The sequence below is a fragment of the Lissotriton vulgaris genome, chromosome 11 (assembly GCF_964263255.1).
Source record: "Lissotriton vulgaris chromosome 11, aLisVul1.2, whole genome shotgun sequence".
Taxonomy (NCBI): domain Eukaryota; kingdom Metazoa; phylum Chordata; class Amphibia; order Caudata; family Salamandridae; genus Lissotriton; species Lissotriton vulgaris.
This window is the reverse complement of record NC_141699.1, coordinates 753413701-753427099: the sequence shown is the minus strand read 5'-3', so window position 1 is coordinate 753427099 and position 13399 is coordinate 753413701. Positions and strand designations below refer to the sequence as shown.

General features: G+C 47.3%; 1 protein-coding gene across 1 annotated transcript in view; it reads left to right on the top strand.

Moving 5' to 3' along the window:
* The window catches only part of LOC147683459 (2-acylglycerol O-acyltransferase 1-like), a 295228-nt gene that overhangs the window by 267708 nt on the left and 14121 nt on the right, over window positions 1–13399 (top strand). The window contains exon 5 of the mRNA XM_086943877.1: window positions 12644–12843. Coding sequence (XP_086800003.1) covers window positions 12644–12843 — 200 coding nt within the window. The remainder of the gene's footprint in view (window positions 1–12643; window positions 12844–13399) is intronic.

Below are 13399 nucleotides of genomic sequence, written 5' to 3'. Positions count from 1 at the left end.
CCCCAAATGCTGTTCTGTCATTGACTTTACGCACGGAGCGCCACATATCGGGCAGCAATATAAGCCTGAAAAATAAATCGATATCAGCCAGCGTCATGGTACAAGAATTTAAGGCTCCCTCAACTTCTTCATAAAAGGCAGCAGGGTTTTTACGCGGGTCAGGCAATGCAGCTTTAAGTGCCATAACATCTGCTCTATTCCAGGGAGTATACACCCAATTATAAATGAAATACCCTTTAGCATCTACAGAATATTTATCGTCACTAGTACCCGCTCCTTTAGGAGGAACGTATAAAGGCGCGGCCTCTCGCATAGGCTTTGCATGCACTATCGCGGTCTTATCTGTTTCAAACATAGATGATTGTTTCCCGTCGACCGATCCCGACCGTCCGTCTGCTTTAGCTTTCCGTTTCTCTTCCCATAGACAAAGCGCCTCAGTTCGAAGTTTAACCAGCTGCCTGATCGTATCAGTCACCTGAGAGAGAGTAAAAACACTATTACGCATTTGCTTACAATCAGTTGCTATATCATCAGGTTCGAGAATGTCAGAAACTTTTCGAAACATCCCGACAACTTCGTCAGCAAAAGACTCAAAAAATACAATTGCTCTCTGTCCTGCCATCCCTTTAAAGCCTCTAAAATATTAGAAACCGTAACAGTATCCTGAAGCGACTGTCGAGCAATCTTTCTAAGTTCGGCCGCACGATCGGCTATCAGCATGGAAGGACTACCCGGTTTCACTTTTCCATCATCTGAATCCTCATCGTCGCCGGATGGGGCAGACGGGACAATATACGGAGGCGGAGGGCGATCTAACAAAAAAAAATCATCTTGCGGTTTATTAAGGACAGGATAAAGAGGTTGCCGAACAGCATATTGGCCAGATATCTGTAACCTACGCTCTTTTTCCTGTCTCTCTTCCAACTCTTTTGCTTCTTTCTTTCTTAATTCTTTTTTTTTTTTTTTTAAATGTTTAAAACCTTTATTTCAAAGCAGTGCACACAGCTATTTAGCCTTACATCCCTGAGGCGAGGCAGCAGAACGGAGCAAAGTAAATCAAAGTGCAAGAATCATTACATCAGAACGAGTAAAGGTTAATTTTTAACTTTTTAAATAGATGTGAGAAAGAGAAAAAGAGAAGAAGAAACGCCGAAACTGGCGCAGAGAAGAAGGCAATGAAATTCAAAGTACAGTGAGGCGTAGTGGAAGGGCCGGGAAGCACAGTGAACACAGTAATAATCAGTGTAGTAGAAACACTAGGAATGTGGGGGGAGGGAAACACAGGATAGCAGAATAGTAAATCTCCAGTTGGAGTCATAGGCTACGGTGATAAGTGTTCTTCCTGTGGAGCGGACTCCGGAGGTATGCAAATGTCCCCTCTGTACTCGTTCCAAGCCCCCCATAGTTTCTGCCACTTTTTAGGTTTACCCCTGGCAACATACACAGTCTTTTCCCGGAACATACACCAATCCATGTTGCCCTTCCATTGTACAACCTTCGGAGCCGTTGTAGCCCCCCACATCTGTGCAATGTCCCGTTTCGCGACCATATTACCCAGGGTCACCCATTGGGTCTGAGCCACGGTATGGTCCGTCGGACCCCATATGTTCAGAAGGCATCTCCTGGCTTCAGTATGCACCTCCACTCCAGTTACCTCGCTCATAATCGAGTGTACACGCCGCCAGTAAGAAGCTATTGCAGAACACTCCCATATAATGTGCATGAATGTGGCGAGGGCACCACAGCCGCGCCTACAGAGGCCATCAACAGAGTGTCCCATACGTAGAGTCTGGGGCCAGTGACATAGACTCTGTGCAAGATTTTAAGCTGCACCAGCTGAAGACGGGAAGAGATAGCGACCTCCTTAGGAGAAGATACCGCACTCTGCCAATCTTCGTCGTCAATCTCTATCCCGTCTCGCAACCACTGGTCCCTCACTCCTAGAAGGAGGTCTGTACGGACGTTGATAAGCTTCTTATATGCCAATGAAATGGCACTGTCTGGCATGTGGCCATCTAGCACCCTATCCTCCAAGGGAGAACTATCAGGAACCGCCTCATCCTCCGGCATGGCGGACAGTAGTGCATGCCTCAGCTGAGCATACCGGAAAAATTCCGTTCCACCCAGCTGATACTCTGCCTGTAACTGGGCAAAAGATTTTACCTTGCCACGCAACAACATGTCCTCCACCCTGGAGATGCCAATCAGATCCCACTTATCAAAGCCCTTCGTATGCCACAGTCTACCCAGTATGTCCGAGTCGTAGAGTGGGGTCATCTTTGTTAGCCTGTCTTTCCATCCCTGTGCCTTTGTAACCGCCCTCCAAATATGGACGGCGGTTTTCGTTGGACCAGACATCCGCCTATCAAGAGACCTCGAGTAGAGTGCCCTATGATACTTCCCCCCACCCAGCAACCACCGATCCATGGCATACCCCGGACTGTCCACTGGACCATATAAACCATGATTAATGGCCGCTAGCTGGGAGGCCCAATAGTACCTCCGCACATCAGGCAAAGCTATCCCCCCATCGTACCACGGTAGCGTGAGCTTCGTGATAGCGATGCGAGGGCGACCATCCCAAAGCAGGGCGCGTTGTAGGCTCTCGATCTCACTGAAGTAACTGGCTGGGACCAGAACTTGAGTGTTTTGGAGGGCGTAAAGGAACCTGGGCAAGGACATCATTTTAAACAACGCCGCGCGCCCAAGCAGAGAGAGCGGTAGCTTACGCCACCCCTCCACGTCTCGCCGAAGGCGGAGAAGAGGGGGAAGCAAGTTATGCTCATAGCGCGCTTTGGAGTTAGTGGAGATGTAGATCCCTAGATATTTAAAGCCCTGGCTCGCCACCTGTATGCCGCAACCTCTCGGGAGGCGAGGAGTTCCCCCTTTCAGGACGTACAAATGTGACTTAGACCAGTTAATAACTAAGCCGGAGTACTGACCAAAAAGTCGCAATACGTCACAGGCCACAATGAGGGACTTGCAGGGGGAAGTGAGGTACAGAAGAATATCATCTGCATACAGTGATACTCGGTCCTCGAAGTCCGGGGACCACCGAATACCATGCAGGTCGGGGTGGCTGCGTAACCAGGCCGCCAACGGCTCGAGTGCAAGAGCGAACAGGAGGGGTGACAAAGGACAGCCCTGCCTGGTGCCCCTCTGAAGAACAAAGGATGCTGAAACTCGACCGTTGACCGCCACATTAGCCAGCGGATCAGCGTATAAGAGTTTGACCCATCCTACAAATTCCGGGCCAAAACCGAGCTTCGCCAACACTGCCCAGAGGTAATTCCACTCAAGGGAGTCAAAAGCCATCGTGGCATCCAACGATGCCAGGACAGCCGGCTCCTCGAGCGTATGGGCCCTGGCCAGGGCGCCATGAAGTCTACGTAGGTTAAGAGCAGTGATGCGGTATGGAATAAAGCCCGACTGGTCCGGGTGCACTAAGTCGCCGATGACGCCAATCAAACGGTTGGCGAGCATTTTGGCTAGAATCTTAGGCTCCGCGTTCAACAGAGAGATGGGGCGATATGATCGGCACAAATCTCTTGGCTTCCCTTCCTTATGGATAACCACGATGGTGGCCAACCTCTGGTCGAGGGGAAGTGAACCAGTCTCCCGCGCCTCAAGGAACATGTTCCGCAAGTGCGGGGAAACCACATCCGGCTTGATTTTATAAAGCTCTACCGGAATACCGTTAGGGCCAGGCGCCTTGCCAGATCTCAGGGAGCGAATTGCGAGTGCAACCTCGTCTGCGGTTATGTCCCTGTCTAGATCGTCTCGATCCTCTTCCGACAGGCATGGGAGGTCGATGTCCGACAGGAGAGCGCCCGAGTCGGCCTCAGATCGGTCCGAGACCGAGGAGTAAACGCCCCGAAAGTAATCCGAGAAGGACTGAGCGATCGCGCTCAGGTCAGTAACCAACAAACCGTCGTCACCCAATATCTCTGGGACGACGCGGCTGGCCCTCTCTTTCTTATCAAGCCAAGCTAGTAGCTTGCCCGCCTTGTCACCCACGTCGTAAATCCGGCCCTGTTGTTCCCTGCCCATGACAAGAGCAGCGTCGGTGGCCAGGTCTCGATACTCCAATTGCTTAAGGGAGAGATCATGTAGCAGCTCGGGCTCAGGGCCCTCCTCCAATTGAGAGTCTAACTCCATAATCTCTGCCTCAATGTGCACCATGTCAGCGTCCCTGTTCCTACAAGCTTCCGCTATGAGGGCAAATGCCTCACTCCGCAAGACTGTTTTAAACGCCTCCCATAAGGTGGCAGCCGATGCAACCGATCCCACATTCTTGGTAAAGTAGAGCTCGATCGCCCTGGCCAAACGACCACGCGTCTTTGGGTTCTGGAAGTACCACGGATTGACACCACCGGTCGCTCCGGTACAACAATATTAAAATCGAATGAGACCCACAACGGGGAATGATCCGATATACCTCTCGCCAAAAATCGGGCCTCAGAAATCGCCGGTGCGTGAGCAGCCAGGGCAAGAACATAATCAATCCTTGAGAGGCTACCGTGTGCGCCAGAATGAAAGGAGTATTGGCTTTGGGTGGGATGGAGGAGTCTCCTGCAGTCGACCAACCCCATAGTATCTAGGAAAGTGGGCAGCCACAGTTGCGAGCTACGGAGGTCTCTAGGCGGGTGCCTGTCCAAGGATCCAGAACATACAGAATTAAAGTCACCCCCCACAATAAGCAACCCAGCTGGCAGATTCAAAATGGCGCTTCCAAGGTTCTGAAAGGTGTTATTCTGCAAACCCGGAGGAACATAAACCGAAACCAGTGTCAAGACACGCCCTTCCCAACTCCCTGCGACTGCTGCGTACCGCCCCCTCTCGTCCACAAGAGTGGACTCAATCTCGAAAGTAAGGGACGTGCGCACCATAACTCCCGCCCCCCGGGACCCCGAAGAGAACCCCGAATGAGCCACCATCTTGTAACCCTTTCTGTTGAGCGCTCGGCACGTGTTCCCCACCAAGTGTGTCTCCTGCAAAAGAACAACATCAGGCATATGTCTTTTAAACAGCTGCAATACCACCCCCCTCTTAATACGATCACCCAAGCCATTGACATTCCAACAAAGAACTTTCAATGTCCTACCCCCCATCCTCGTGTCCCAAGCCTTCACCAGCCCTCAGAGGCCTTACCGATACATGAAACAAAGCATAGCATACGAACCAAGAAGAAAGAAACTAAGTAAGCACACAAAACCAACCCCAACACCACCCCCACCCTGCACCCCTGCAGCAGACTAAAAAGCCCCCCCAACCAGCAGTGTGCCTGTCGCCCCATAAACTAAGCTACAAAAAGACCCTAGAGGAGTAAGGAACCCCCGCCGTCCCCCCCTGCCACCCTCCATGTGAGACAAGGATAGTCCCATTAAAGTGCAACAACATTGGCTTTATCGGTCATAGTCAACGGGCACACTAACCGACAAAGGTAGTGCGAGAAGTATTATTCCTGAGGATCAGGGCCACCAGATGCGCCTTCAGAATGTTCCTCCCGCTCCTCCCGCCGATGCGGCAAAGTGTCCAGCCAGTCGCTCGCAGACTCAGGCATATCAAAAAACAGGGCACGGCCATCATGTTCAATGCGCAGTTTACCGGGGAACAACATAGAGTTTTTCAGCCCCAAGTCCCTGACGCGCCGCTTTACCCCCGCAAAACTTTGACGCTGTCTCTGAACAGCCCTGGTGAAGTCCGGGTAAAAGTTCACGTCTGCATTTTGAAACTTGAGAGGCCCATGTCGCCTCGAGGCCTGGAGGATCGCATCTCGATCTCTGAAGTTGAATAATCGGGCGATGATGGGTCTCGGTGCGACTCCCGTCTTCGGAGGGCCGCCCGATATTCTGTGGGCCCTCTCAACCGAGAAGAAGTGACTAAGGCCTGCTGGACCGAGATGGGTCTTAACCAAGTCCTCGATAAAGAGGTCAACGGCCGCTTCCTCCGCTCCCTCCGGCACCCCAATAATGCGAACATTCTGCTGCCTGGCACGTCCTTCGAAATCCTCCAGCCGCCTCGAAAACAGGTCATTAACCGACCGCAAGGTACGGACCTCCGCTTTCAGGTCCGAGACATCGGTAGTGAGGCTGGAGGTTTTGATATCGAGAGATTTCACTCGATCATTCGTTTTGCCCAGGTCGGCCCTGATCAAATTGAGATCGATAGCCAGGGTGTCCACCTTGTGTGTCAGGACCTCATGTTGTTTATGCATCTCTGTCCTGGTGCCTGCAATCGCCCCCATGATGTCTCGAAGAGTGGGTTCCGACCCCTCGGGTGAGCCCGCCCGTAGGGAGTCCTTAGATTGAGCGACCACAGTGGGCGAGGTCCTTTGCTGGGCGTACCGGTCGATTTTTTTGGTCTGGGGCTGGATCGTCTTCCTACTGATCCGGTTCGCCGTCCTGTCGGGATCACCTTTGCCAGCCATGTTGGGTCCGGGCAGAACAAAGGGCAGCGGGACGATGTCGCTGTGAGCCCTCAGATGGGCGCGGAGCGCAGCCTCACAGAATGCAAGTCAACAGTAGGCAACTCCGCCGCTACGTTCACTCCGCCAACAGAAGCTGGAGGCGCTCACTCAGCATATCGATCATGCTATGCGTCGTATCGACCGTCGGCCGTCTCCGGGACAATGGCGCATCCCTGGCACAGAGTTCAACACGACATAACTCCGCCAAGAAATGTCGGATTTGGAAACGGAAAGCGGGTCCCGTGTCTACGACCACACGCCAAATGGAATCCACAGCCGTGGATCAGGATTTCTTACAGGATATATGCGGAGGGTCAGAGGGTCTGCGGAGCTCCGAGCTTACGTGGCCATCTTGCTTGCCCGCCTCTTTCTTAATTCTTGTGCTTTTTCATACACGTTCTTCTGTTGCTCTTTTTCAATCAGCGCTTGCTCACGTTTCTCACGCTCACGTACTTCTTTCACCCACATTCACACACTCTTAAACATATCTTATCTAGATTTTCGCTTTAACATACACTGTTCCACATACTCAATCTTTCGCATATCAAACGACCGATACTTTGGCCAACATAACTCAGGATCCTTTCGCGTATATTTCCTCCACAATGTGCTGTACATTATAGAAGAAAGACCATATTTCACGTGCATTTCTCGATGAGGCGTCCCCTCTGGGGGAGCCGGCTGCGATTCCTCAAGTTTTAACCGGTTATCTCCGCAAAAGCAGCACAACCTACGAAGTGCGCTAAAGGCAGGCTTGCCAAAAATAGTGCAGAATATGCAATATTATAATCAAAATAGCACTTAAGGTATCTGGAATACGTTGTGCCGTTCAAATCAAAATCGTATCATGGAGAAAAATCTCCTCATTACCTGCCTATATGTATTGCAACACTTATATTTCATATACACATACACGTACACATCAGGGACTAGTCCTTCCAAAATTGCCACAGCAAGCGTATCCTAAAACTGCCTTACCACTCACAGGCTTCCAAAACCCACAACAAGTACTGTATAAGGGTTCTTACCACTCACAGGGTCCAGTCTCCAACTGCCAAGTTCTAAATTCGACCCAACGGCCACTGCACGGCAAGCCAACAGAAGAGATCTCAGTCGAGGACCGGCACCACCTGGATGGTCAGATTGGAAAGAAAGGAAAAACGCCTTGGATGCCAAGACTCGGGTCTCCTCTGGAATGCGTACGCTTCCGCAGCGAGATTCCAATCCTTCGTCACGACCACTCCTTCAGGCATCCGAGTCGCCGATGAGCCCCACGTGTCGGGCGCCAATTTGTAGTAAGCAAACCTCAGCTAGGCCTACTTAGTGCAAGGGTTCGCCCTTCTCTGCACAGAGTCCTCGGACCTTAGGAAGAAGTTGGCAATCAAATTGGAAATACAAAAACAAAGTTTATTAAACCTTTAAAGGTGGCACTACTGTCCACACAACACTCTTCAGTATTGTATCGAGTAGTACAAAGAACTGAAGCACTTGGCCCCTTTTATACACAATGAGGGGGCTCAAGGAAAAGGCGGTACAAAAGACAAGAGCAGATTTATGACCATACAAGGACATTTAGAAGGCACAATCGATAGATGGGCGGAGCTAACAGTCTCCGATCACATTCCTGTCTGGAACCAATTAAGTAACGGTCACTGATCCTACTGCGCATGTCTGGAAATGTTGGAAGCGGAGAATACTAAAAATAGCCTGTTGCCGGGCAGACTCCAGGCGCAATGAACAAGGAGGTAGGACCAAGCGCATGGCGAGCACATGGCAATGTATGGCATACAAAATGGCCGCTACAAATTCAAGATGGAGTCGGTACATTTGCTACGATAATGGTTAAACGAGACATATTGAAACATGTCTTCTGCTAATGCTTAACTTAATCGCCGTTAATTTACAACAAGATTGGACCCAGCTTTATGCAAACCAAGCTTGGTCCTATAACAATCCTACCCACACTGCCAAGCCAGGTCCTCCCTGAACCAGAACAAACGCGATCCATGACCGGTTTTGCCTTTTTTGGGGCTGTCCGTCCGGTGTAGCTTGCTTCCAGCGGCAGAGGGAGCATGGGACCAACCTCTGGGCATACCCTTGGCCACTTAGGATATTGCATGAAACTTACAAATGATGATGGGAGGACTGCTTATTATTTGTCTAACCACTGGTAATCACTCATGGTAGCATTCAACCCATAGTTGTTTTTTCCTCCATGCCACCTGAGATTATTCCCAGCCATATGCAAATCAGTCTTGGGCTCCCTCCAGTAGGAAAACTGTATTCAGTTGCTTGTGTTCCGGGTCGGGGAGGGCCTTGCAGGTCGGGCTGAACTCTTCCTATTGTAGAACAAGAAGGACTGATTTGCATATGGCTGGATCCAAACTGATGTGGCATGGTGGAGAAAAGAATGATGGGTTGAAATGCTAGTCTGGGCAATTGTCAGAGATTAGATTTATTGCAAGCATTCTTCCCATTACCTTTTGTGTGTTTGATCACATAATGTGGGACAAGTAATCTGTTTGATTGCAGTATAGGAACGGGAATCCGTCTTAATGGAAGATACCTAATTAAACTCTTAAATCATGCTAATTAATGCACATGACAGTGCCATAGATTTCAGATAGTTTGTATCCTTTTGTATTCCTTTATTTTCCTTAGATAACGTCCAGGAGGTCTCAATTCCTATTGCCACCTTAATCATCCAAGGCATGCTTTTTTATTGGCTGTTTGTTAACCCTGTGATGGAAAATCTGGCAGAATATGGTATGATTAACAAGGATGAAACCGCTTTTATCCATTGATTTACACTTTGTCTTAAATTGGCCCATCTCTTTCTACTTAAGAGGCTTCAGTCTGGTGCTACTATAAAGTCCTCTCTATTAACTTCATTTTTGTCTTGATGCAAGTATGATAAACGTTTTTAAACACCCCCTCCCAACCAGGAACAGCTATTATGTATCTGGGTTTGTATGTGTATTTTTCGAAAATCTAATCTAAAGAAATTGTGTCAACTAAAATGACATTCGCAGGGTTGATGAAATGGACATCGTGAATCTCTTTCTAGAGGAACAATTGTTGTTTAGTTTGGCTTTCACCTCAGTCTAAATTTTTAATGTTATTTTTTCATTTAGAAAGGAGCCCCCATCCCAGCTTGTTCTTCCCTCCATTTTGTTTTGATGAGGGTGTCCATTTTGATGAACACCACCTTACTCCCGCTTCCTCATTGTCCCCTTCCTCAATCAGTGGTGTGGCCTTCTTTTTTTCCCCTTATCAATGTTCCTAGCCTTCTTCACATTTTTACCAACTTTCCATTGTTTCTTTTCTTTTTCCCCTTCTTGTGTTCTTTCCTTCTTCCTTTTCTGGGTCGCAGTAGACACAGGACTACCTACTGCAACTACTTCCACTGCTACCCCAGACGACATTTTCATTTTTCAAAGACTGCTATCGGAAACTGCATGTATTTGTAGAGTCTGGTATAAAGATGTCCAATACGAAGGATTTTTTCCGGTTTACCATATCAATGTCAAATTCGGATTACTCTGGCCAGTATTGGAGGCAATTTTTCTGCACTGCCTCCAAACATCATTCTGTTTTTTTCATCTTCATTGCAGTTTAGGCCAGTTGCTTTTCACCCACTTACTAGCTTCTAAAATGCAGGTTTTAAAACCTTTGTTTCAGAATACAGGGCCCACAGCCCTGTCCTTAATCAATCGGTGCAAAGCAAACTATCACAAGCCCTAACAGTACTGACCAATGCTGCTCTCACTCGCAAGGATTGAGTGCCTTTGTCAGGCAGCCAACATTCCAAGTATTTTTAGAGCAAAAACTGAAAAAAACAGAAAAAATAATTTACACTATGAAGCAGGTTCAAGTGAGATGGCAAAGTCTTCTTGCACACCCACCCGTGCACATGTGCACATAGCATTAGTAAAGACCACAGCAAACTATCAAACTTCTCTGCCAAACCAAGAGGGTTCTAAGGAGAAATCCCAGAGCCATGTGGACAAGTGTCCAAATTCCCAAAGCCCATCAAGACTATAGATGGGGGAGACATGCGTTAATGCATCATGACCTGACATTTTAAGCAAATCTTTGGTGATTAAAGAGGTTTCATGATAGTGTCCCTGGTAACATGGAGTCATCTGGCGACCTTTCTTAAAGTAGAGGTATTAACTTTTGAGATTTGTTAGTTTATACACTAGCGTGTACCATGCTATTACATTACATTTCTCTCAAATATATTTAATGTGTTTACTTATTACCTCAAAACTATAAAAAAAAGAAAATTCTCAAAGCTCATAAAAGTCGATTAGGTATGGCTTCTAGGAACCAAGACCAAAACTTTTTGGAATATTTAGGGCATATTTTCCAAAACCTAATAATACACTTGGAGGTTAGGAAAGTTTTCCTAACCCGTTTTGATTTTTGGGGACAGCACAGTTGTCCAAGTTGAAGATGCAAAATAATTTGCTATAGATCTTTCTCTCTCGTAAGCACATATACCGCACAGTTTTGGCTATTGACAATTGAAACAGTCCAGCCCAAACTGCCAGGCCAGCTCCTCCTTCAAACCGGACTGATTGCCGGTGGTCACACTAATTGCAAGCAATTCTCCCATCACCTTTTGTGTGTTTAATGTACTGCCCTAAGTGGCCTTGGGTGTGCCCAGATGTCAATCCCATGTTCGCTGTCCCACTGGAACCAAGCTGCACCTGACTGATGAGCTCCAATCAGGGAGAAACCGATCTGGAGTTGCTTCTGTTCCGGTTCAGGGAGAACTGGAGCTGGCAGTTCAGGTTGGACTGTTCTATTGGAGCTCGGTCAAGATTGATGTGCATATAGCTCGGTTCAAACTGAGATGGCATGGTGGACAAAATAGTAATGGGGTGGAATGCTGTTCCAAGCAATTGCCAGTGGTTAGATTTATTGCAAGCATTTTTCCTATCACTTTTTGTGTGTTTGATGTTAAACCCATTAACATAACAGTGACAAACAGTCAAACATCCTGCCATCCCCAGATTTCTCTATGCACCTACCCTTTAAGCCCAATATGCGAATTGAGGCAATTAAGTTAAGGGGTGCACTAAGCAAGCCTATCCATTAGTCATTCTTTCATATTTTTATGAAGAACTCAATCATTCTTTCATTTCTTTGATAAATTCATTCATGAACTGATGAAAGAATGAATGATTGTACTAGTACCTGATTTAATATTTAGAAGAATAGCAAATTCTTTGACATATGCATCAAACTCACACTCATGGATATATATTCAGAGCCAGTGACAAGAAATGAAGGATTGAAGCCGGGAGGGAGGTTATGGTTTTTGGACATGGCAAGCGAGATAGCGAAGTGACTTCCCAGAAATTGGGTACTGATGTCTCTTATGTTTGTTTTTCTAAATTAGAATTTGTAAACACGGTAGGTAATTTCCTGCTGCCTATGCATGACATTGCTTATGATGTCAAATTGGTTAGACTATGTCTCTTTACCACTTGTCGTTGCCTTGTGCAACCAGTGCTATTGCCGTTATGTGTTGATCAGTTAACTTCATGCCCACTAAATTGTGATCAGCAGTTTGCATTAAATCCCAGTTAGCACACTATGTAACTGTTGAATATACTGTTACCAGTTCAGTCCCACTTCCCAGGATGAGTTTCACATCCTGATTACCATCTATACCATTACACCCAGTTAGCCCATCCCAGCATTCTGTGTTTCTTTTATGCTCACTTACCATGTTGTGGCCAGTTTCCTTTGTACCCATCTGCACACCACTGCCCAGATTACATTATGCTACTTAGTACATTAAGCTGGGTTTCTACTGTATCCCGTTTGTTCATTGTGACTCATTCAAATTCTGTCCAATTACTACATCACATTTGCTATTAGATCCAGTTAACCCATCATGGCACGCTCAGTTGTCCTCGTTTCCTCTTCCTTAGCCCCTCCAATTCCAAACCGGTGTTGTACACCCAGCAGATTGTCTTAGAGGCGTCTAAGGTCTGGGTTGAGGGATCTCCTGCAACACGCATGTATCAAGAAAAGCCAATGTAGAGGCATTCACTTATTGAACGTAAGATCTTTTGGTTTTGCCAATTCTTGTGTTTTTTCCTTTTAATTCTTTGACGTTTTGTTTGTCATCTGATTACATGTACTTTTGATTTACAGAGCTCACCTGGTCCCAGTGTTTTCTTTTGGAGAAAATGAACTCTTCCAGCAGGTTCCAAATCCGAAAGGATCTCTACTCCGGACTGTTCAGGAGAAGCTGCAGCAGATAATGGGCATTTCAATGCCCTTGTTTCATGCTAGAGGAATATTTCAATACAGTTTTGGTCTATTGCCTTACAGGAAACCTATCAACACAGTTGGTAAGTGCTCACCGGGCCACCTTCACATTTGGTATTGACAGAAAGGGGCTGGTGTCTCAGTTAAATTTAAGCGTTGTGTTTCCCATGTAGAGAATACTTTGGTATATGTTCCTGTGTAAGGACATTCCACTTTCTTCTCTGTGTTTGCTCTCACTCGCACTGCTAATCAATATAATGTATGTAGTAGATAGGCCGCTGAAATATTTTGCAATTGGGGTATTGACCAGAGCAGAATTAAGAGAGGAGGTCCCACATTCATTTTCACATGCAGGTTCCTCCGAGTACTAGTACCAGATTTAATATCACATCATTGGCAGGTGCTGCAGCTTCCAGATTAAAAGGCGTAGCGCTGAACATCTAGTGATAGCAATGGGCAAATGGAAGAAAACACACAACAAGCATTGGTAAAGCCAGTAGGTCACATCTTTGGAACTATTTTTAGTCAGGCTGCCCAGCATCCTCGATGCTATGTATCATGACTAAAGTATATTTAAAAAAAGCCTTTGACATCACTACCCACATCATTTTGTAGGTGCTCACAACGTGCATCCGCGCT